Genomic DNA, 20,996 nt, shown 5'->3' on the forward strand with positions numbered 1-20,996 from the left:
TCTGCGTTCTGGGGTTCTTCTAGGTCCTCCCCCAGGCCACATGGAGTTGTCGCAGGGGGAACAGCAGTGCTCATAGGACAAATTTTTGGCCAGCTGTACACATTTTAGTTTTTAAAAGTCAGATTCTTAATAAATCACATGCTAGGGAAAAAAGAGCATCTTGTTTTGTTGCTGTTTTTGCTGTTTTCCTGCCATTTCTCCATGTTTAGTTGGGCAGGTCGAATTCAGCTGTGGTCTGGTGCCCTTTGACATCCGGGAAAACCATGCGGGTATGTCCTGGTAGTTGTCTCCTCCCCTTCCCCCCAGGGTGGACCCTGTAACCAGCAGTGCACCAGTAAACACCGGCTACTGCTCCCAGTCCCTCCCCGGAGGCCCGAGGTCAGTGGGCGCTGGGGGAATCGAGCTGGGAAGGCTTTCTCCTCCTGTGGTTTGAGATGACATCACCGTGAAGGAGAAACTGGCCCTAATTTAATTTTGAAAATCCATCATTCACTCACAACCTCCCTCCCTCCCTCCCATACTCTCTCTCTCCTCCGCCCCTCTCTCTCTCTCTCTGGCCAGTGAATACTTCAAGTTGCCTAGAATTAACGAATAATTATCATCCAGAACAGGACTGAAGGAAACAGTGGCAGCAAGCAGTGAATTCATAAACACGCGTCTAGTTCCTCTTTTGTCATTGTGGCAAAAGTTATATACCACGTAGTTACCACTGTAATCACTTTTATACAATCCAGGGGCACCGAGTGCGTGTATGACGTTGTGCGCCCCTTGCTGCCATCTGTCTCCGGAGCTTTTTCATCGTCTCCGACAGAAACTCTGGGTACAGGAAACAATAACCCCGCTTCCCTCAGCACCGCCCCCAAACCCCCCTTTCTCCTTTCTACTGTAACTGCCTCATAGAAGTGGAATCATACAATATTTGTCCTTTTGCGACTGGCTTATTTCACTTGCCAGAATGTTTTCCAGGTTAATCCACACGGTGACAGGTGCCCGAGCTTCATTCCTTTTTAAGACCGAAGAGCATTCCGCCATTTTCTTGATCCTTTCCTCCGTTAATGGGCACTTGGGTTGTTATTACCATTTGGCTCTTGTGAATAATGCTGTACCGAACCTTAGCGTGAAAGTATCTGTTTCAGTTCTTGCTTGCAAGTCTTTTAATCCGGTGGATAATGTGGTAATTCTACGTTTAACATTTTCAGGAAACATCGGACTGTTTGCCACAATGGCTGTGCCATTTACATTCCCGTCAGTAATGCACCAGAGTTCCAGTTCCTCCATGTCCTTGCCAAAATTTGTTATTTCCTGGGGTTTTTTTTAGATAGCCTTCCTAATTGGTATAAAGTAGAATCTCACTGTGGTTTTGATTGGCATGTACCTAATAGCTGGCGATATTGAATATCTTTTTTTATGTGCTTCTTGGTGATCTTGATTATCTTCTTTGGAGAAATGTTTATTCCAGTTCTTGGCCCATTTTTGAGTTGATTATTTGTTTTGGGGTTTTTGTCGCTGTAGTTGCTGTTGTTGAGGTGTAAGCCTGAGTCGCTCTTTTTGTGGATTTCCAAAATGCCATACTAGCACGGTCTGAAACACTAATGAAAATTCTCCCTCATCACGGCATGCGTGGCGGCATGTGGCACAGAAAACATTTTTAAAATGTTAAGATGTCGTAAAGCTGTTAAGCACCTGCAGAGGAATGAAATTATACTGAATGAAGTGAGTCACAGTGGACTGGTAAGTGGGGAATCAGGTAAACATATTTAGCCCTTTCACAGAATATTAGAATTGGAGGTTTCCTGAGCGGGGAGAGTCAGCTCCTTCATTACTTTAGCAGAGGAATCAAGCTAAAGGGTCTTGGGTCCAGAGTAAGTACTTAGTGTGTGTTGTTGAAGTCTGTAATAAAGAATTTTTTTTTTTCTGCTGTATTTCGGCTCCTAAAATTTCTAGCAGTGCTTGAATATGGGAGTGAATTAATTACAGCAGCTGCTCACACGGTACCTTCAATCCTTGGGCTCATGAAAAAGGCCCTAGGGTTTATCACTGTCATGGTATCAGGGTAAAAGAGAGTAAAAATGGCCACAGCACCCCATTTGGGGTCATGAGAATCTACACGTAATAGAATCAGTAATAGTTCAGTCCTAGAGTGGGTGAAAAAATTTATTTCTGTAATAACAGCGCGGTTAAGTAAAATGAGTAAAAGCATTTGTGTATTTATTGTGAATTATCGACAGAATGAGAAACCATTTATTTCCTCTGATAAGAGCTATGATAGATGAACAAATTTGGTGAAACATCCTTGGTTTACTTTCATAGTCTTCCCAACATTTTCATTTCACAATCCTTCTGAAAAGCTGGTCTTTATTGAATAATACAACCTGGCAAGATAGCATATGGATTATAACTAAGAACGAGTTATAAATAATTGGGAAGAAGATACATAATGTCTGCTTGACATAAGGCGGAAGGGTAAGAAGAATTGCAAAAATTTGTATTCCCTTCAGGCTTGGGGCCAAGGCTTTAAAAAACGTCCTTAAAGTTGGCCTCAAGTACTGTGAAAACAGGGAGGATAATGGTGAAATTAAGTTGAGGACTTCTTTCTGCAAACATTATCTTACATAAAACTCTCCGGAGGACTAGTTCCTTCATCGGACGGTCTTGAGCCGCTGTGGCATGCCCCGCGCCGTGGAGAGGCAGACGTGAAAATTTCACGTCCTCCAGGAGCTTCTCGCTTCCGTAGGCCGGCAGGCAAGGGCCGCAGTCGCCTGTAGGAAGAGAAAGAATCAAATGTGTACCTAAGAGAAGCACAGCGCGGAAGGGCTGCGGGAGGGAAGTGAGAGGAGGTGTGTCTTTGGCCTGAGAAGCTGGTTGTGCTTCCCTCACCGACTGGCCACCCCCGCCCCCCGCCCTCGCCACAAGGAGGAGGGCGTGTCCCTTGGTGGCCCAAGGGAGAGCGGGCATCTTCCGTTGACAGCACAGCAAGAGAGAAGACAAGAAGGGTTGAAGTTCCTTCCTCCCTTGGTGCGTGGAGAGCTCTGCGGGGCGGTGGGGGCAGACCCAGGTGTCAGAGTTGGACCCTGGTGGCCCCGGCGCTCCCCGCGGCCGTGTCCCTGCGTTTACCAGGGAGGAAGGGCCTGGTTCTGAGGGCAGAGCAAGCTTTATACGGAGATGGTTATTGAGAATTTGGAGCTTTTTGCCCCTTGCATTTGGGTGGAGGGGGCCGCAGTGGGTGGGTGCACGCATGGCACCGCTCTGTGTCTCTCACCTTTACGAGGAGCCCCGAAGGGGGACGCGTTCATCCCTCGTGGACGGGACGGGCTGTGCTTTTGGAAAGAACCAGGTCTGTCCCTGCGGTGCTTGCGCATGCTTCTAGGAGGAAGCGATGCACAGGTACGAACGTATTTTTTGCACTCTTCTTGGCGTGTCTGGATTTGGTTTACAGGGGGAGGCAGCTGAGAGCAGGTCCGCAGTACTCCGGTGGGGGGAGGCGCCGGCAGCGGCCTTGGGTTCCGAGGAGAAGGCCAAGTCAGGGAGCCAAGGGACGGCAGGGCGCCCCGGAACCACGCCTTAGCACAGCGGACGTTTTCAGGACCGGGCGTCCTAGTGGCTCAGAGAGGGCTCGGGTCTTGCTGGCGTCTCAGTAGCGGGGCTGGCCCGTTGGGTTGGGAGGCTCCTCTGCCCGGGCAGGAGGTGCCCCTTGGGGAGGCTTTCAGAGGGACACTCTGGGAGGACCAATCCATGGAACCGTGGAGTCAGGCCTCAACTGCAGGGGCTCAGGAAGGCCAGAGGGAGGCGGTAGCGTCCCCACAGCGCCACTGGGGTGGGAATGGCGTCGCCATCAGGGGCGGAGGCCGGAACAGCCTGGCCGTCCGGCTGCGCCGGCTGCACCGATTGGGTATTCGCTGGGTTCCTCGCTTCATTGGAGGCAAAAAGGTTTGAAGATCTTTTTCAAAGGCCCTGGATACTTCATTGCACACTTCAGTATAGCACATATTATGTCTATTATCAATGACTGCCTTTTTGACCCCGTTATGAATTTTGGAGGGCCTGTTTGTTACCTGAGGGCTCAGCAAAGGCCAGCACTCGATAAATGGCAGTTGGGTTAAATTGTAACGATGGACCTAGTTCTCCATTTGTTATTTCCTGTCCGGACATCGACCGCACCGTAGTACTTTTGACAGGGCCCGTGTGCCGCGTTTCCCAGTAAGGGACGGGACCAGAGAGCAGGTGGGAAGCTCAGCAGCCACCCTTGATACGCCCTGGGGTGTTGTCAGACAGCAAGACCCTGTTAAGGTGCAAGGACAAATGGTTGTCTGTTAGTTAGCCAGTCCGAGGCCAGCTGCCTCTCTGCCACCTGCACCGGTTTGGCCAGGGGCGCAGCCTCTGGTAGTACCGATGGTGAAACGCGCCGGCACACTTCCGCCCGCCGCCCTCCCCTGCCCGCTCTGCTGTGACCCTTACTTTTGTGTGAAACGTCTTTCCTTCTCCACCACCTGAGAGTTCCTTACCTTTCCAGGCCCAGTTCAGATGCTCCCTCTTCTTTGAAGTCCTCCAGAGTTTTCTCTCTCTTCTGGGATTTTATATAATACAGTGAAATTCCCCCAAATGCCTTTTAAAAATTTCACCTGTATGAAATGCACGGCCGCAGTTACTGTGAGGCCAATGGAATGGTGAGTCTGATGCAGAGAGAGAGCCAAGATCCCAAACGTCGGTGTTTGGCTTGCGTGGGGTATGTTATACCGTAAAGGGCATCGTCTGAAGTTTGACCGCCCTGGCTTGTTTCTCCAGTGTCAGCTTCGGGGTGCGACACCTTGTGTTAGAGTGGCTGTTTGTCACAGCACAGACCTTGGACCACAGAGCACGCCCTCATCTTTGTACCCCTTCCCCTACAGCCCTTCCCCCAGGGTTTTTCCTAGCGCTCAGCCCAGGTACTTGGCTTAATAAGATTTTTTAAAAAATAAAATACTAAATAAGCATAATTAAAAAGTTTATCCTACTTAGCTTGGTTTGCCTGGAAGATGCCTTGAAAATAGTAAAAAATCATTCTTTTTTAAGTTGCGTGTTTTTGCAATCATTTCCCTGTGCTTGGTTATTGCCTGTTTATGATACGTTTTATCCATCACAACATATAGTTCTTATAGTCTGCCTTTTGCCCCCACCCCCTGTCCCCAGTGGGTTCTACAGGAGACATTCATCCACTTTCTTAATAATTACTACAGATTATGGGCAAGGTGCTGTGCTTGATATTTTCGGAGGTTGAAAGGTGAATAAGATGGGATTCCTGCTCACAAGGACTTTGTGCAGAGATAGGTCTGTTTTGAAGAACATGAAGCTGTGAGCTTTGGCTGTTCTGGAAGGTGGCAGGACTCAGGGGTCGGGGAGCCCCTGAAGGAGTCTGAGATGTTGGAAGGATTGATCTGGCAGCGCCGTGCAGAGCGGAGGCTGAGCTGGTATTCCAGGAGACGGGCCTTCGGAGGGCCTCAGCTCGGCCCACTCTGCCATTGCGCGGAGTACAGGCCCCTCTGTTGAGATTTCTTTGCGGACGTCTTAGGGGGGCCGCAGCAATCGCCCCATACCTTCCCTCCTCATAGAAACCCTCCTTTAAAGTCTTTCTCGCGGTAGCTCTGCCAAGCTGCTGTTACGATGTCTTTACGGAAGCAGAAACTAAGATTCGGAGAAGCTGTAGGTTGTGAGCGGGGAGGTTCGAACCCAGGTGTATTTGACGCCAAGCCTGAGCTCTCTCCAGCACACTTTGCTTCCACAAGGGCAGGGAAGGAGTGAGGCGCAGTCCTGGGAGGGGCTGGCAGAGGGGGGAATAGTGACAATACAGCGGACGCCACGTCCAGTTTATAGGTGCTGTGGGGAGCTTGTTCAGCAGCAGTAAGTAATTTCTAAAACTATTTGAAGACAGTTTGCAGTGGGCCAAAGAGAGGTGGGTTTCACAGGTAATCCTGCATGTAGGGTGGGTGGCAATGTTTACTCTATTTTTTTGTTGGAATTCCTTGGTAGTCAGGACGGCTTACTGCAGGGAGAGGGCCAAACTTATGAACACTGAACTGCCTAAGTTCACAGTCTGTGTGCTAGATTTCAACCTGATCTTCATATAAAAAGTTGAATTCCATGGCTTGGTAATAATAATATCAGGTAACCCCCTTTTTTTTTCTTTTTTTGAGAGATTACGGGCAGAGGGGACAAAGGAAAGGAAATCCCCGAAGGATAAGTGGCAGCAACGGCCAGCAGGAGGCTTCAGGCCCAGCCTGCGGCTGAGGCGTGCGGGGGGCGGGGGGGATCGACTGTTCTCATCCAGGGGAAGCGATAGGCAGTCCCCTCCAAGGTCAGCCTTTCCAGAGTAGATTCTTTTCAGGCGGCTGTCTTTTGAGAAGGCACAGTGTGCCGGAATGGATTTGAAGACAGATGGCAGCGAACAGTTTTGTCATTTTATGCAAATCGATTTTCGTGGCAGGTTCCAGGGCGCTGGCCCTTCTATGAATCCCGGTCACCTGACTTTTCAAACTTAAGTACCTCAGAGCATCGCCATCTCCTCTTTCCCCGTCCTCTCGTCTTCTCTGTGTCCCTCGTGGGACCAGGCACAGCCACGGAAGGGCTGGCAGTGGAAAGGGATGCCGTGACTTGGGTGGCGTGAGCAGCTCCGGTCCCGCCCGTTGCAGGCCACGCTCCTCCTCTCCGGGCTCGTGCGTGTGTGGCCTCTGTCTGCACGGTTGTCCACACTTCGCTCACCTGCGCCTTCTCATCACACTTTGCCCACACTTCTCCAGCGTCCTTGAGGACTAAGATGTCTTTTCTGGGTTTTCAAACTGCTGACTTTGATGGATAGTCCAGGGATGCCAACCTATTTGTGGAAGGAGGGGCAGTCAATTTTTTTTTTTAAGATTTTATTGACCCATTTTTTTAGAGAGGGGAAGGGAGGGAGAGAGAGGGGGAGAGAAACATCAATGTGAGAGAGAGAGATTGATCAGTTGCCTCTCCCACACACCCCGATCGGGGAACAAACCTGCAACCCAAGCATGTGCAGTGACTGGGAATCGAACCAGCGACCCTTCAGTTTGTGGGACAATGCTCAACCAACTGATCCACACTGGTCAGGGCAAGAGGGACAGTCGTAAGCGGGGGGAACCCTCCACTTAACTCCCCAAAGGAGAAGCTTTGCCTTTCAGAGTTCACTTTACTCTTGACCTCCAAAGGGCATCTCTGAGGACATGCTGATTCAAGGACAACCAGGGCCCCTTCTTTTCCCATTTTCCATATGGGAAGAGGGTCTGAGCACGAGGTATGAGCCCGAGTCCATATGCTTTGAAATCTGTGCATGATTCTTGCTTTGCTGAATTGCAGAATCTGGTGTCATTTAGGTACCGGGGTCCCAGCATGATTTCAGATTTATGAAGTATTTTTAAAAGTCAGTCTACCCTTTTAGGTCCTTATTACCTTTGATGAATTCTAGAAAATGCTCTTAAAAAGGTGATGGATTTAAAACATGCTGTTAGATAGTCATAACTGAGATGTATCTGGAAGGTAATTTATCTGGGCAACTTCATGAGGCCTTCTCCTTTTTATTTAACAGAATGTTGTATTTGTATCTGCATCAGATTTAATGATCATTACATTTTACTTATTGATTTATTTAAACTATTTATTTATTTATTTTTAGAGAAAGGGGAAGGGAGGGAGAAAGGGAGGGAGAGAAACATCCATCAGTCGCCTCTTGCATGCCCCAACCGGGAACCTGGCCCACAACCCAGGCCTGTGCCCTGACTGGGAATTGAACCGGCAGCCTTTCAGTTTGCAGACCAGTGCTCAGTCCACTAAGCCACACCAGCCAGGGCGAAGTCTTCTTAAAGAAGACATGCGTCCCACATGATTAAATTCCTTGGGAAATGTTCTTAGAAGTGATAGGGCTGGGTAAAAGGATGTCACTTAAAATCTTTGATACCTGTCTCCAAGCTGCTGCCTGGAAATTTTGTACCTGTTTATACTCCAACCCATAGAACCTGTGAGATAGGAAGCACTGTTCTAGATGTTTGACCTGTGTCTTCATCTGACCCTCGCACAGCCCTATGGGGACAGGTAGGTCAGTGACCCCCCCGAGGTCACACTGCTGATGAGCAATAGAGCTGGGACTGAACTGCAGCAGCTCCACAGCCATGCTGTTGCCTTTTTGCCCTGTTGCTTCCCTGCCAGCGGGTCTGAGGCATTAAAACAGGTCTGCTGTGAAGAGGCCCTTTCTCCCTCTGTGAGTCGCTGGCTGTGGGTTTGATTGCTTTTTAACTCATCCTTGACTCATCAAATAGGGGCAGAAGGTTTTCCTGGAGCAAAACCTATGGTTTCCGCATCCTCTGTGAGACGTGGCAAGCCTTCTTTAAGGAAGAAGCAGCGGTGCTTTTGGAGATGAACCCCTTTCCTCGGCTCCCCCCCTACCCCCTGTTCTGCTGCCTGCAGCCGCGGAAGGTGGAGACAGGGTCGAACCTTTTACCTTTGTGACTCGCTCCCCCCTCCCCCGCCGTACCTGAGGTGCTGGGTGGCCTGTATCATCCCAGCGGGGGAGGCCAAATAGAGATGTGAAGGTTTAACAAAGTTTTGCTTGGGGACTTCAGGTTTTAGACCCCTGCTCATCTGCTCTGCCGCGCTGGGTGCGATCCATCACTTAAAGAAATGTTTTCTTTAGTGCAGCCCTGGGGTCATACAGAGTCAAAAGACTTCCTCTTTTAGGAAAAGCCCCAGACAGTGCACTTTTCTCCCAGTTCCATTCTTGTTTGTGGGGGATTTGTGTTCTTCACAGTGCCTCCCCCCGCCCTCCCCTCCCCCCACGGTCAGACCAAATAGAAAGTTTTGGGAAATGCCGCATCTCTGATCGGTAGGCCTGGGGGACTTTGACACTGATGTTCCCGAAATGTTCCAAACATGCAAACATGAGGAAACAACTGTAAGAACTAGCTTGCTGTCCAAGTAAAGCCTGGCAAACCACCAGCTCTCTTGCGCTCACGTTTGCGGACCCAAAGGGCACGTGGTGGTGAATACTGTCCACTGGAGGCGAGGGCCTATGTTTGGACACCTGTTTTCAAGTTAACAGAGCTGTGTGATAGAGATCAGCTTTGGGACAGACTAAGTCACAGCTTCCTCTTCTGCAAACACGACCAATAGGACCTACCTGAGGGTTACGTGGGGGTTAAGTGACTAATGTATATAAAGCATTAAGCTCGATACCGGGTGCCTCGTGGGTGCTCTGCAAACTGTCGCTGCCACCGTCATCCCTGCCGCTGTCCGTAGGTCCTGAGCAACTAGGGGACCGTGCTTTTGGAAGCAAGTTTTGCTTTTTCTTATGCATATGTTTATGAACAATTCAATGCCAGAGATGTAAACACTGCCTTAAGTGTCTTGGCTCTTATATGGGAAGGTAGAGTCTGTGGGCTCCTTCACCTGGACCATCGCTGGCCTCGGTATGTTTCCTTTCTTCACGCTGCTGGGCACGTGACCAAGGATCTCTGGACTGAGTTTCTACCCAAGTCCCCTCAACAGCTCAAGCTTCTCATACTGCAGTGACCCATTGGCCCATTCGTTCAAAACTATTTTAAGGGAATTAAAAGAAATGAAGGAGGTGAACTGTCCAGGCTATTCCTTGAGTGCATTTGCATTCGGGCCAGCACACGTAGCCTGTTGGTGTCACCGCGTGGTTTCCACAGGGCAGTAGGGCTCACACTAAACAGACAGGGTTGCCTGTACCCACCTGAACGGGTGACAGAGCTCTACTCGCACTGCGTAAACGGCAACAAACTCACAACCCCGATTCACTTTGATGTTCAGAAAAGTATTCTTTGTAATAAATTTAATTTTTGAAATAAAATTTAAAGTGTCATAGGAGAAGGAATAATGTCATTGTAAAGGAACCTTAGGGAAGATCTTTAAAAGGAATTTTGAATCTAATTTAAAGTGTTTCTTATTTTGTAAATAAATATGTATTACATTGGCAAAGTAAAATGTATACATGGTGCTAGGCAGAGCTCGTTTAAAGTCAAGGATGATTTCTAAAGGGCAACTTAAGATTTCAAATTTTATAAAAATATTCAGTGAAAGTATTTCCCCACTTTCTAATATGCAAATGTGGTGTGCATTACACCTTTCCATTTCATGACTAAAAATACACTGTTATTCACTAATTTAAACACAGTGCGTGCCAGATTGACTTATAATTTAAGTACAACTTAAGGGAGAAAATGCTGATTTTTCTGTATAACATGGGAGCAATAATATTTTCCAAGGATAGGAATAACTTGGAATCAGTTGCAGATCCCAGATTGCTCATTTGCAATCCAAATAGCTCTGAAAACTGAAAGATTTTGTCATGACTCAGTGGGCAGCGTAGCCCTCCCTGAACTGGCACAAAGCTGTTCATTGATTCTGTGCATTCCAATCAGTGCACATGTTCACGTGTTACTGCAGAAATGTTAACTGTATTGGGTTAAGGGCTTCTGCACTAGCTAGTGCTGGGGGTGGGCAGTATATTCTATATGGTATATGTACCATATTATCTCTCTAAAATCCAAAAAGTTCTGACTTCTGAAATCCAGTCGGTCCAAGCATTTTCAGTAAAAGGTATTGAACCTGTTCTCAGAGCAACTATTTCCTGTAACCGGAGGACCGGCATGTCCTTGGTGTTCCAGGGACAGCCCCTCTCTACAGTCACAAGCAAGGTATAATTATAAATAAGGCCCTGTTCACACTCAAAGGAGGACCATTTGGATATGGTCAGCACAATGAGCATCCACTTGATTCTGGGTAATGGGCAACACCGTGTTGGTAAGTCTCAATACTTTCCTACTGAATTCTCGTATACAAAGCTTTGAAATAAGCAAGATCCAGATGATGTCTCGAACACCTAAAATGATAGAACATGTTGTTGATGGGACATACTTTTTAAAATGTACACCCTGCACACTTTCTTAGACGGAATTCTCCGCGGCGTTTATGTATCCCTTTTCTTTTTCATGGCAAGTCATCGTTTTCCTCACTGTAACTGCTTTTACTAGGCTCTGCCCCGCCCTGAATGATCCTGATGCCCACATTCATAGTAAATGCAGAGTTTATTAATTAAGCACCAGCCTGTGCCACACGCTAGACCGTGGGAGCAGAGGGATGAAGAGACAGAGTTGGTCTTCGGCCTCACAGATTAACATTAGCTTTTCGCGGGGGCCTAGTCTGGCCGGGGAGACTAAGGAGGTTTGCTGAGGAAGTGATGTTGAAGCTAAGACCTGAAGAATGTCAAAGTTAGCCAGTGAAAGGGGACCTTCTTGAGCCTAAGTGACAGATGCAGAGGCCTTGCAGTAGACAACCAGCTGGCCGGAGGTTTGGGGGGCAAGGACGAGGAAGGAGATGAAGCTGGCATGTGGCAGCCGTGGGCTCTGAGCAGATCACATCTGTGCTGTTCACGCGAGCACGCTGGCGGGGCAGGTAACAGCTGGCAGAGTGGCTGCTTGGGCCGGCTGCGCTGAAGGAAGGAATTGTTTTTGACCCACTGGTTTCACTTTCTGTTCCAGCGGTGTTCTAGGGACTCTCTGGAGAACACTAAGTATGTGCTCCGAGGCCAAAGTCGCTACTGAAATCTTCAGCCAAGTTAGAGCAAATAGAACTGAAGGTTACTCAGGCCCCCGAGTTCTACCAGTTGAGGAAAAGTTGTCAATGAGCAACAAAAAGCAAAAAGCCCTGACTCATGGTGGGCCTTGGCTGAGCCAAGCCCTGGAAAGGCTGCGGCGGTGGGAACATTGTCATGAAAGAAAATGAAACTGCTGGGAATGCCAGCTTTGGGAGCTGTGGTGACAACTCGGAGCTGGCCTGAGACGTCCTACAGAGGACCCAGGGGTGTGGCTCGGGCCTCTGAAGGCTGCGTATCTAATAAACACGATCGGGACAGCCCAGGGATGGTGCTCCTAACTTCTTTTCTTTTTTTCACAACATTTTTTTATTCTGGTAGAGTATACATAGCATAAAATTTGCCCTCCTCCTCATCGTTGGTACTTTTTAAAAATTAAATTTATCGGGGTGTCATTGACTAATAAAATTATATAGGTTCCAAGTGTACAGTTCTATGATACATCATCTGTGTATTGCATTGTGTTTACCACCCAAAGTCAAATCTTCTCCCCTCACCGTATCTTTGACCCCCTCCACCCTTTACCACCCCCGACCCCTTCCGTCTGATAACCACCATGCTGCTGTCTGTGTCTTTGAGTGTTTGTTTGTTTGTGACAACATGGATGCGGCTTGAGAATATCCTTTGCTTGAACTTAACCTGTGCGGTGAGGCCAGTTCACTTGGTAACCAGCTTGTGTTTTGAAATTTAAATAACTTCAATGAGTAGAGAAGCTGCACTGGAGGGAATCTTTGATGCTTCCTCAAAACAGGCGGGTGAGCTTTCTGGTCGTCCCGTTTCCAGTTTTCCACACAACTTGCAGGGGGGACGAATTAGGGACCTTCGCTCCTCCTCTTCCCCAGGCAATGAGGCTTCGAGGCTCCTCGCTTGGAAGATCGTGGCTTCGCTGCGCTGCCCCTGATGGATGGAGGGATACAGTGATGGGTGCGTGTACTTCATACAGTCACGATGCCTAGATTAAGAAAAAACTGCCAGCAGCTTCATTTGAATACCACAAGAGGGGATTTTCTAGCGTTTGTTTGTATTTGCAGAAATGCTGCCGTTTCTCCCTGTGGACTGTATGTAAATCACTCGTATACTTGGCTACTATCTTTCTTTCCAGGTCTTTTTCTTTGCAACTAATTTCAGTCTTACACTGAAAAGTTGCAACAATAGCACAAATCATCCTTTTCCTGAGCCTTCGGAGAGTGACTTGCCCATACGATGTCCCATCACTCGCGAACACTTGAGTGGGTCTTTCCTGCAAACGGGGACACACTTCAGTGTGGCACAGTGTGACTGTCACAGTCGGGCCCTCGTTAGGTCGGTGCCATCTAATCCCCAGGGCTCATCAGGTTTGCCCACTGTCTCAACCCTGTCCTCCCTGCCAGGGAAAGAAATCCATGCGGGCTCAGGTGTCCTGCCTCTTCGTCTCTCCTTGACTTCCACGAATCTGGCATTTTTGACAATGACTAGCCAGTTATCTTATAGAGGGCCCGTCCATCTGGGTTTGTTGGTGGCTTTCTCGTGATTAGATTCAGGTTGTTTATTTTTCAGGATCCCCCGCTCAGGCTCTGGCACCCCCGACCGGGCCGTGCCTTCCTGCCCAGGAGCCCACTCGCTCCGCTGGGGCCCTGACCCCCTCCCAGGAGCCCCATCCCGCTCCTGCGCTGCTCTTGCTGCCGCACGTGGGCTTCAGTGCTCCACGTTCAGTGTACCACCTTCCAGGTGCTGCGGCCTCCTCCCTCTAAAACGGGCACCCGCTTTATGCCGATCCCCCACACGGAGATGTCAGTGCCCCTCCCCTAATGCCTGTGATGTCCCGTTGGTCAGAGGTGCCGTAACAGAGCGTCCAAAGTCAGAAATTACCGTGCGGGCACCGTTGGTTCTCCCGGGGGACTGGGGAGACGCTGCCCCATGCCTGTCCCCTCGCGCCTGGGGGCAGCTGGTGATCCTCGGCCTCAGTGCCTTGTAAATGCGTCACTTCAGTCTCTGCCTCCATCTTCTCTCTCTCTCTCTCTCTGTGTCCCTGTCCAGATGTCCCTCTTGGTGTCAGGACACTGCTCATGCTGGATCGAGGGCCCCTCCTAACCCGGTATGAGGTCATTTATACTCAGTTACGTCTGACCTATTTCCAAGTAAGATCACATTCACCGGTTCCAGGTGGACATGGATTTGGGGGAAGATTATTCCATCTGGTATATCCGCGTTGCTCAGTTTCACTTAATGGGCTTTCAGACTAAATTATTCATAAAGGGAGCAGAGGGCGGAGGAAGGAAAGGTGGAAGGGAGCTTTCTCAGCTGTTGGGAGAAGAACGCCGTCTACTGCCACGTTGTTCTTGTTTTCTAATCCGCAATGCGGGTGCCCTGCTGCCGTCACACTCCCAGAAACCCCAGGACTTGGAGTGAAGGCAGGACGGCACTCGTCGAGATGTTGCGGGACTTGACGATTCCTCATGGGGACTGTGCCCCCCAAGACACCCCGTGCTGTACAGACATGGCAACCCATGACTCTCTGTTCAGGAAACTTCCTGACCTGGCACGTTGCGGTCCGGGGTTAGGTGCCCCCTGCCCTGGCTGCCCATTCTTAGTCCCCTACTAGACGGTGCTGGCTGCGTGTCGGCTGCACCGCTGTCCAAGGCGGGGGGTACTCTGTCGACATCGGGACCCAATGGCCGCGGGAGGCCACCCATGGCCCAGCACGTGCTAGAAGTTTATTTCCCTGATGGTTGAAAAACGACCCCCACTCCCTGCTTTTTTTCCCCCCAAGTATTAACTTGTATTATATTCTACAGAATACAAAAAATATATACATAGACTATATAACTATATATTCATGCTATATTAGCTCATACATTCTGAGCGTTTTCCCACACAAATGAAATAGTCTTTTATAGTCACAATATTCCATTATTTGCATCTACCACATTGAATTTAATCATCTTCCTACTGTCTGGTATTTGGATCGATTCAAATTTTTGGCTCGTACAAGTAATGCCCATTGAACACCTGTGACTGTGACTGGGTGTCTGTGGCCAAACACTTGGCCCTGGTGGGGACCTCTTCATCCCAGGTCTCTAGGGAGGACGTTGTGTCAGGTTGGGTGGCATGGGGCCTCGATACCTCGCTAAGTAGATCCCAGTGTGGCCTCAGAGTCCACAGGCTCAGTAAGGGCCTAAGACTCCTGTTTCAATCTGAGCTCTGCCACTCAGTACCTCTGTGACCTTGGGCAAGTTACGTGACCTTATGTGCCTCCGTTTTTCCACCCATCAAATGGGGACTTTAGCAGTGCCTCACTTGTAGGGTTGTTGTGAATCGAGTGAACTAATGGTTGTAGTGAACTTAGAACTTGCCCAACAACATTACACACTTAATATGCGTTAGTATTAATGTCGTGTCCCTGTCGTGACGGGGTGTGCGCTCTGCACCTGCCAGCCCACGGCGCACGCAGGCCTAGACCAGGCTAAGAAGTGCTCGCGCGGGAGCTCCCTGCTCACCATCAGGACACCTTCCAAAAAGGGATTGAGCTCGAAGAGTGTGAGTCAGGCTTTTGAAAACCTGGCTTGTCTCAAAAGAGCACAGTTTCAGTGTCAGGTGGGTGACCTGCCTCCTCGGGATCCCCACAGGGCTGTTTGATGCAGATTCTTTGTTTTTACAGAAACCTGACCGCTCGTTGTGATTTGCAAAGATGAGAACCAGCCTTGAAACCGGGACACACAGTTCCTCATTCCCACTGGCCACGTCTCAGGTGCTCGGGAGCCGCACGTGGCCACACGTTGGCTAGTGGCAACCTTGTATGAGTGGGGGGATAGAGAACCTGTCCTGTATTGCTGGTGAGGGCTGGTCTGTGTTTATCAGGGGCCCGCTGGGTGCAAAGTACAAGACTACGTAGTTGACGTATGTAGCAATATTAACTTAGGTTTCCAGTAGGTTTGCAGCTGAATGAGAGGTTTTGTCTCAGTGGATTGAGGCACAGAACAATGACAGGGAGGCAGTGTAAGACACACGTTGGAGGCGGCGTGTTTTATGAATTCAAGGGAAGTTTTGTGCTGGCCATGGTAGGCTGGGGAAGGCGTGGCATTTGAACAACATGTGAAGGGGTGCTTGGCCATCTTCCTGAGCCCCCCACACCTAACTGTCCACCCAGCCCCTCTTTTTGGACGTTGCAAATACACGTCAGACTCAGGAGACCTGGAACGAATCTCAGTGTTTCTCCCCGTCCGCCTGCTTCTTGCCCTGTTGCAGAGAGGCACCGCTACCCACGTCGGGAGAAGGGACAAAGGAGGGCACCAAAGTCCCCATAAGAGTGAAGAGGGAGGGCGTCAGAGAGTCCGAAGGAAGAGCCTGTGGGCTCTATTCTTCTCTCTGAAGTTGGAGGCAGGATCACCCGCAGGGACCGGCGAGTGTGGGGGTGAGTGAGGGAGTGTGAGGATGGACGTGCGGGGACCGGGGACAGGAGCTGGTGAGGGAGACCAGGGTCTGTAGATCCTGGAAGCGCAGGAGAGGTGACGCACGCTAGGACGCCTGTGGTCTTGGTGTTATAATGGGGCCTTGTCATGAATTGTTGCACATGAGCGGTGAGAACGGGTCAGAGAGCGGAATTCTGGGGAGCGGGGCAGGGAGGCAGAGCTCGCCGGGCAGGGTGGACTGTAGGGTTGGGGCCTCTCGGGAGAGCACACGTCCTCATAGACGTCACACGTTCCCTGGAGGGAGCCTGTTTCCTAGAGGGCCCATGGGGTCGCCCACAGTGCTCAACACCAGTGACATCTTGGGGTCTTTGGAGCACGCACGTGGAGGCCATATGTCAGTTTCGGGGTGTGATGCAGCGCACTCACTACCAGAAGCTAAGTTGAGTGGTTTCAGGTACCAGAGCAGTTTGTGGTCGGAGACAGGCTCATTTTGGTAAAGTAGCTATATGACAACATCTTCTAAAAGCGTATAGAAAACACGCCTAATAAGAAAACTGTGGGCAGAATGGTGAATATGCAAAACTATTGTTTGGAGGATTCTCAGTATGAGAAACTTGTTCTGAGGTCATTTAAAGGCATTTTAGAATTTTAATTTCATATGCATTTATATCCATTCATAACAAAATCTATTCACCATTGGTGTCCCCATTTCTGGTGATTCAATAGACAGTGTCTATTAAACATGAAATCTTAAAGGCCATTGGGCACGTGGGCACCACATGGCAGTGCTGTCCCAGGGATAGCAGACTTTCCCTGGGATGATCGTGTCCCTGGTTCCTAAGCCCGGGAGGTGCTTATTCACTAGGTCGAGGGTAGGGCCAGGAATTTTTTTTTTAAATTCCCCAGGTAATAACATTGCACATACAGTTTTGGGGTGCTGGTTTAGGTGAGTAGAAAAGTATAACTATGGATTATGATATAACCATTTACAAGCAATTCTTTCTAATTCATAGTAGGAGAATTCATGCCTAAGTTGCTTTAAAACCTTGAAAATTGGGTTAGAGACTAACATTCTTCAATGAATCTATGACATGCATCTTTTCAAAAGTTTCATAAAACAATCAATGCATGAAATAAGTATCACATCAAGGATACAACAGACATCAGACAAGTGATTCCCATCACTTAGTACCTCTCCTGAAGTGTAATAAAACTTTTAAAATTGGTTTTGCATCGGTGCGGATAGGCGTGCTTTACTCTGCGGCCGGCGCGCCATCCAAACGTTAAGAGTCTTTCTGATTTCATGACTTCGGCTAAGTGTTGACTTCATCCAGCGGGGTCCCACGGGAATGTGCCATGATTTGAATACTGTAGGCAGAGAGGTATTAAGTGGAGCTGACTGAGCATGTCCCAAAGCCCTCCCCTAATATGCAGAATTATAATATTGTATCTTAGCTCTGAACATGCTATTAAACTGCTCATACATTTCACTTCTGTCTGCCAGGACTCAGTACACTTCTGAGAGTTTGCTGCGTCTCCTCTGCTTTCCGCTTTCCACGCGCCACCCACATGCTCGCACGCATCTGTGTACACATCTGGGACACAGTCCAGCCCAGTGCAGTGCTTTTTGTACTTCTTTGGCCGCAGTGCCAGCATAATATAACATTGAAACAAAACTTTAATGAAACAGTGATCCCTCGTATTTGGGGGACTCTCATAGTTTCTATTCTGTATTCTTGTGCATTAACACTGAAGTGCTGATCTTAATCCAATAAATTAATTTCATGACACCCTGATGGGTCACTACCTGAGGTTTGAAAAACACTGGTCTAGAGGTTTGGGGCATGTTCCCCAGAGTCAGGAGACCTGGATTTGAATGCTGACTTTACCACTTATTAGCTCTGCAGCTTGGGACGTGGCTTTATGTCCACATCTGTAGGGGGCAGATAAGCCACTATACCTCATATAGCTGGGTTGAGGAGTAAATGAAATAAGGCAGGGAAAGCACTTGGCCTAGTGTCTGGTTCCTAGGAAACACTTGAACGAATGCGATGGAGATGATGATGATGATGATGGTGATGATTTTTCAATTTGCAACTTCAGTTTCCTCTCAATCCACATAATTTTTTGCTGAAATTCTTGCTTTTGCAAAAAAGTACACAAAAATCAGTGTGAGGCGTGCAGAATGTCAAGTAAGAGGAACTTGTGTTTTGGGAAGGATTACTGTGTATCCTGGAAAAATTACTAGTAAAAATTGCCATTACATCCCTACAAGGGTATCGCCATTTGTGTTTTTTCCCCTGTGCACCCCCACGGCTTTGACCCTAGACCGAGCAGCAGCTTCTAGCTTGTCTCCCTGCCTCCGCTTGCCCCCGTATGAAGTGCTGCTTGGTGTATGCTAGTGAAACATGGGTATTCAGACATTTTTAGTGGTCTCTGTGAACAAGCTCAATCTCCAGCCGGGCATTTGAGACCTTCCAGAAAGATTTAAGTTCAAACCTTGGTTCCTCATCTGGGGGCTTGGATGTATTTTTCTGTTTTTTTGTTGTTACCTTCTCAAGCTATGTGTTCCCTCATCTCCAAAATGGGGATGATAGGATTTAACTGATTAGGGCTGTTGTGAGCCTTAGAGATGATTTATGAAAAACGCCCAGTGTGTGCAGAATTCTCACAGGCCAGCTGACTCTAATGGAACCGCACAGACATTGGTGCACGTGCGCCCCCCTGCGCAGCAGCGCGCGCACCTTCCTGCGCCGCGCTTTGGCCGTGCGCGCCAGCCTTTTCCTGGCCTGGCCTGCTTGCTCCCCTCTCTTCGCCCAGGCAGTTCCTCTCCATCCTATAAGCTCTTTACCACACAGCTTTCCCTTACAGACCCATCTAATAATGATTTATGTATTCTTTATGAATGAGTTCACTTAGTTGGCAATTAATCATGCACTGCGTTCTGATCTCTATTGCAGTCTTTTATTATTATAATTATAGTATTATTAGTCACCTTTATATGATTTATGTCTCATTTCCCCAGTTACCTTATGAATTCCCTGAGGGTAGTGATCCTGTTGTACACATCTTTGAATCCTTTCCTCCATTGTACTCAGCAGAGTTTAAACAATTTTTTAAAATTTAGTGTTTTAGAGAGAGAGAGAGAGAGAGGAAGAGGGAAAAACATCAGTTTGTTGTTCACTTACGCATGTGTTCATTGGTCGTTTCTTGTATGTGCCCTGACGGCGAATTGAACCCACAACCTTGGTGTGTCAGGATGATGCTCCAACCAACTGAGCTACCCAGCCAGGGCCACAGTTTCTCTTTTTTCTTTCGTAATAACTATGTGTTTAATAAACATTTGTTGATGCACTGGAGGACAGGGGCCTGAAGACAATACCTGCCGTGGGAGAGGAGGGTCTGTCCCATGTTTAGAGCTGTGAGAGTTGTTTTCATGGATGAACAGAGACCTGAGCTTGCTTTTGTCGGGAGGGTAATGTTTCTGCAGGTGGGTGAGAGGCGTGGACATGTGGCTGTGTAGGGAGGGCTATTAGGGGACAAGAACCCTCAGGGTTTATTTATAACAGGTGATGCAACTACAAGAGAGCACTGCTGGGGGCAGCTGCTGCGACGTGGACTCGAACTCTAGCCCTGTCCTTAGCCCCAGTGCCTTTACCTTTGCTGTCATTCCCACCTAGTTTTGACCTATCTCCTATGACCCTGTGAGCATGACCTATCTCCTGTTACAAAGGAGCTCTAGGGCTACTGCTGGAAAATTCTCTAAGTTTTTCCTCAATGCCTTTATTTCCTCTTCATTCTCGAAGGAAATATTTGCTGTATATAAAATTTTTGAGTAGCAGTTACTTTCGTTCAGCACCAAAGACATCTTTCCATTGTCTTCTCTCTTCCATTGTTTCTGTCGAGTAGTCATCGTAAGGCTCACGGATTTCACCAGAAGCATTGTTCTCTCAGCGAAGGATTTTATTATCTTAAATCCAGCAGGGATGTTTGGAAGTCTCCTGAACAGAACATTAATGTGATTTCAGGGGTATGTTAGGAAGATTAATATGTCAGTGGCATGCAAAACAGAGAGGAAGTTAGGAAAGGCTCAGTAAGGACAGTGAAAAGGCCACCCTAATTGCTTCCAAAAGTGCGATGAATGCAGGCTAGGCTTTCTGAGTTGGGCCTTTCGGACAGACCCGAATGAGAGTCTGAAACTCACAGGAAACCCTGGTTTTAATGCCTGGCATATATAAGAGCCCAATAAATAGTAGCCATAGCTATTACTTTGCCAAATCCAAGGCTCAGTTTTAAGCCTTAGGTTAAGATTCAAGATCACTGTTCGTGCCACTATTCAACTTTACGGGAGATGTGAGTCACACCGTGGCAATCACAGCGATACACTTGCGTGTCTGTATGTGGCAGCCGTGATGCCGGTAATATTCTAAATAGCTGCCACGTGCCGAATTGATTTATAGCACAGGCCGTGGTTTTGACGATGGTCCCAGCCCTCAGACTCAAAGGTGTAACGGTAGCTGGTTTTGGAAAGCACCTTTTGTCAGGCTTGAGGGTAGATACTTTCATATTTTAGATTTATAGAATCATAAAATTTTAACATTTCACTTTCAAAAACAGCAGTGCTCAAGATTAAAAGCTTACAAAAAAGATAAGTCACATAATCGGCCTTCATGTGATAAAAGGATTCCTAGAATCTTAGGTGACCTCAGAAGTTTTCCTTTTGAAGCCTTTCATTTGTCTAGATGATCAAAGTGTGGAGTAGGAAGGTTGAGTGACTGGCCCAAGGACACACTGTTGTAACAGCCAAGTCAGGACTAGAATACACATGCCCTGGTTTCTAGTGTATTTTGATTCTCTGTGTCTTTTCTATTGGGCTCTATGCCTTCTTCAACTTTGTTCATGCTTCCTGTGGCCTGGGCACAGGTGCATATGAGAAACTTGCCTTCTGGAAAGAA

The 20,996-nt window shown here is 48.3% G+C and overlaps 1 protein-coding gene across 6 annotated transcripts in view; it reads left to right on the top strand.

Annotated features, from left to right (window-relative positions):
* The window catches only part of IRF2 (interferon regulatory factor 2), a 73,742-nt gene that overhangs the window by 11,050 nt on the left and 41,696 nt on the right, over positions 1-20,996 (top strand). Inside the window, exon 2 of one of the 6 annotated variants that reach the window (XM_054566181.1) lies at positions 15,291-15,380. The exons of 4 other annotated variants lie outside the window; for them this stretch is intronic. In XM_054566181.1, coding sequence (XP_054422156.1) covers positions 15,321-15,380 — 60 coding nt within the window. In that variant the 5' untranslated portion in view covers positions 15,291-15,320. Of the gene's footprint in view, positions 1-8,202; positions 8,243-15,290; positions 15,381-20,996 lie in introns of those variants that run through there. One more of the 6 variants, XM_054566185.1, reaches the window with a different exon arrangement.

This window comes from Pteronotus mesoamericanus, unplaced genomic scaffold (genome assembly GCF_021234165.1).
Source record: "Pteronotus mesoamericanus isolate MK-2021 breed Mesoamerican mustached bat unplaced genomic scaffold, CSHL_Meso_final contig_169, whole genome shotgun sequence".
In the NCBI taxonomy this organism is placed as follows: domain Eukaryota; kingdom Metazoa; phylum Chordata; class Mammalia; order Chiroptera; family Mormoopidae; genus Pteronotus; species Pteronotus mesoamericanus.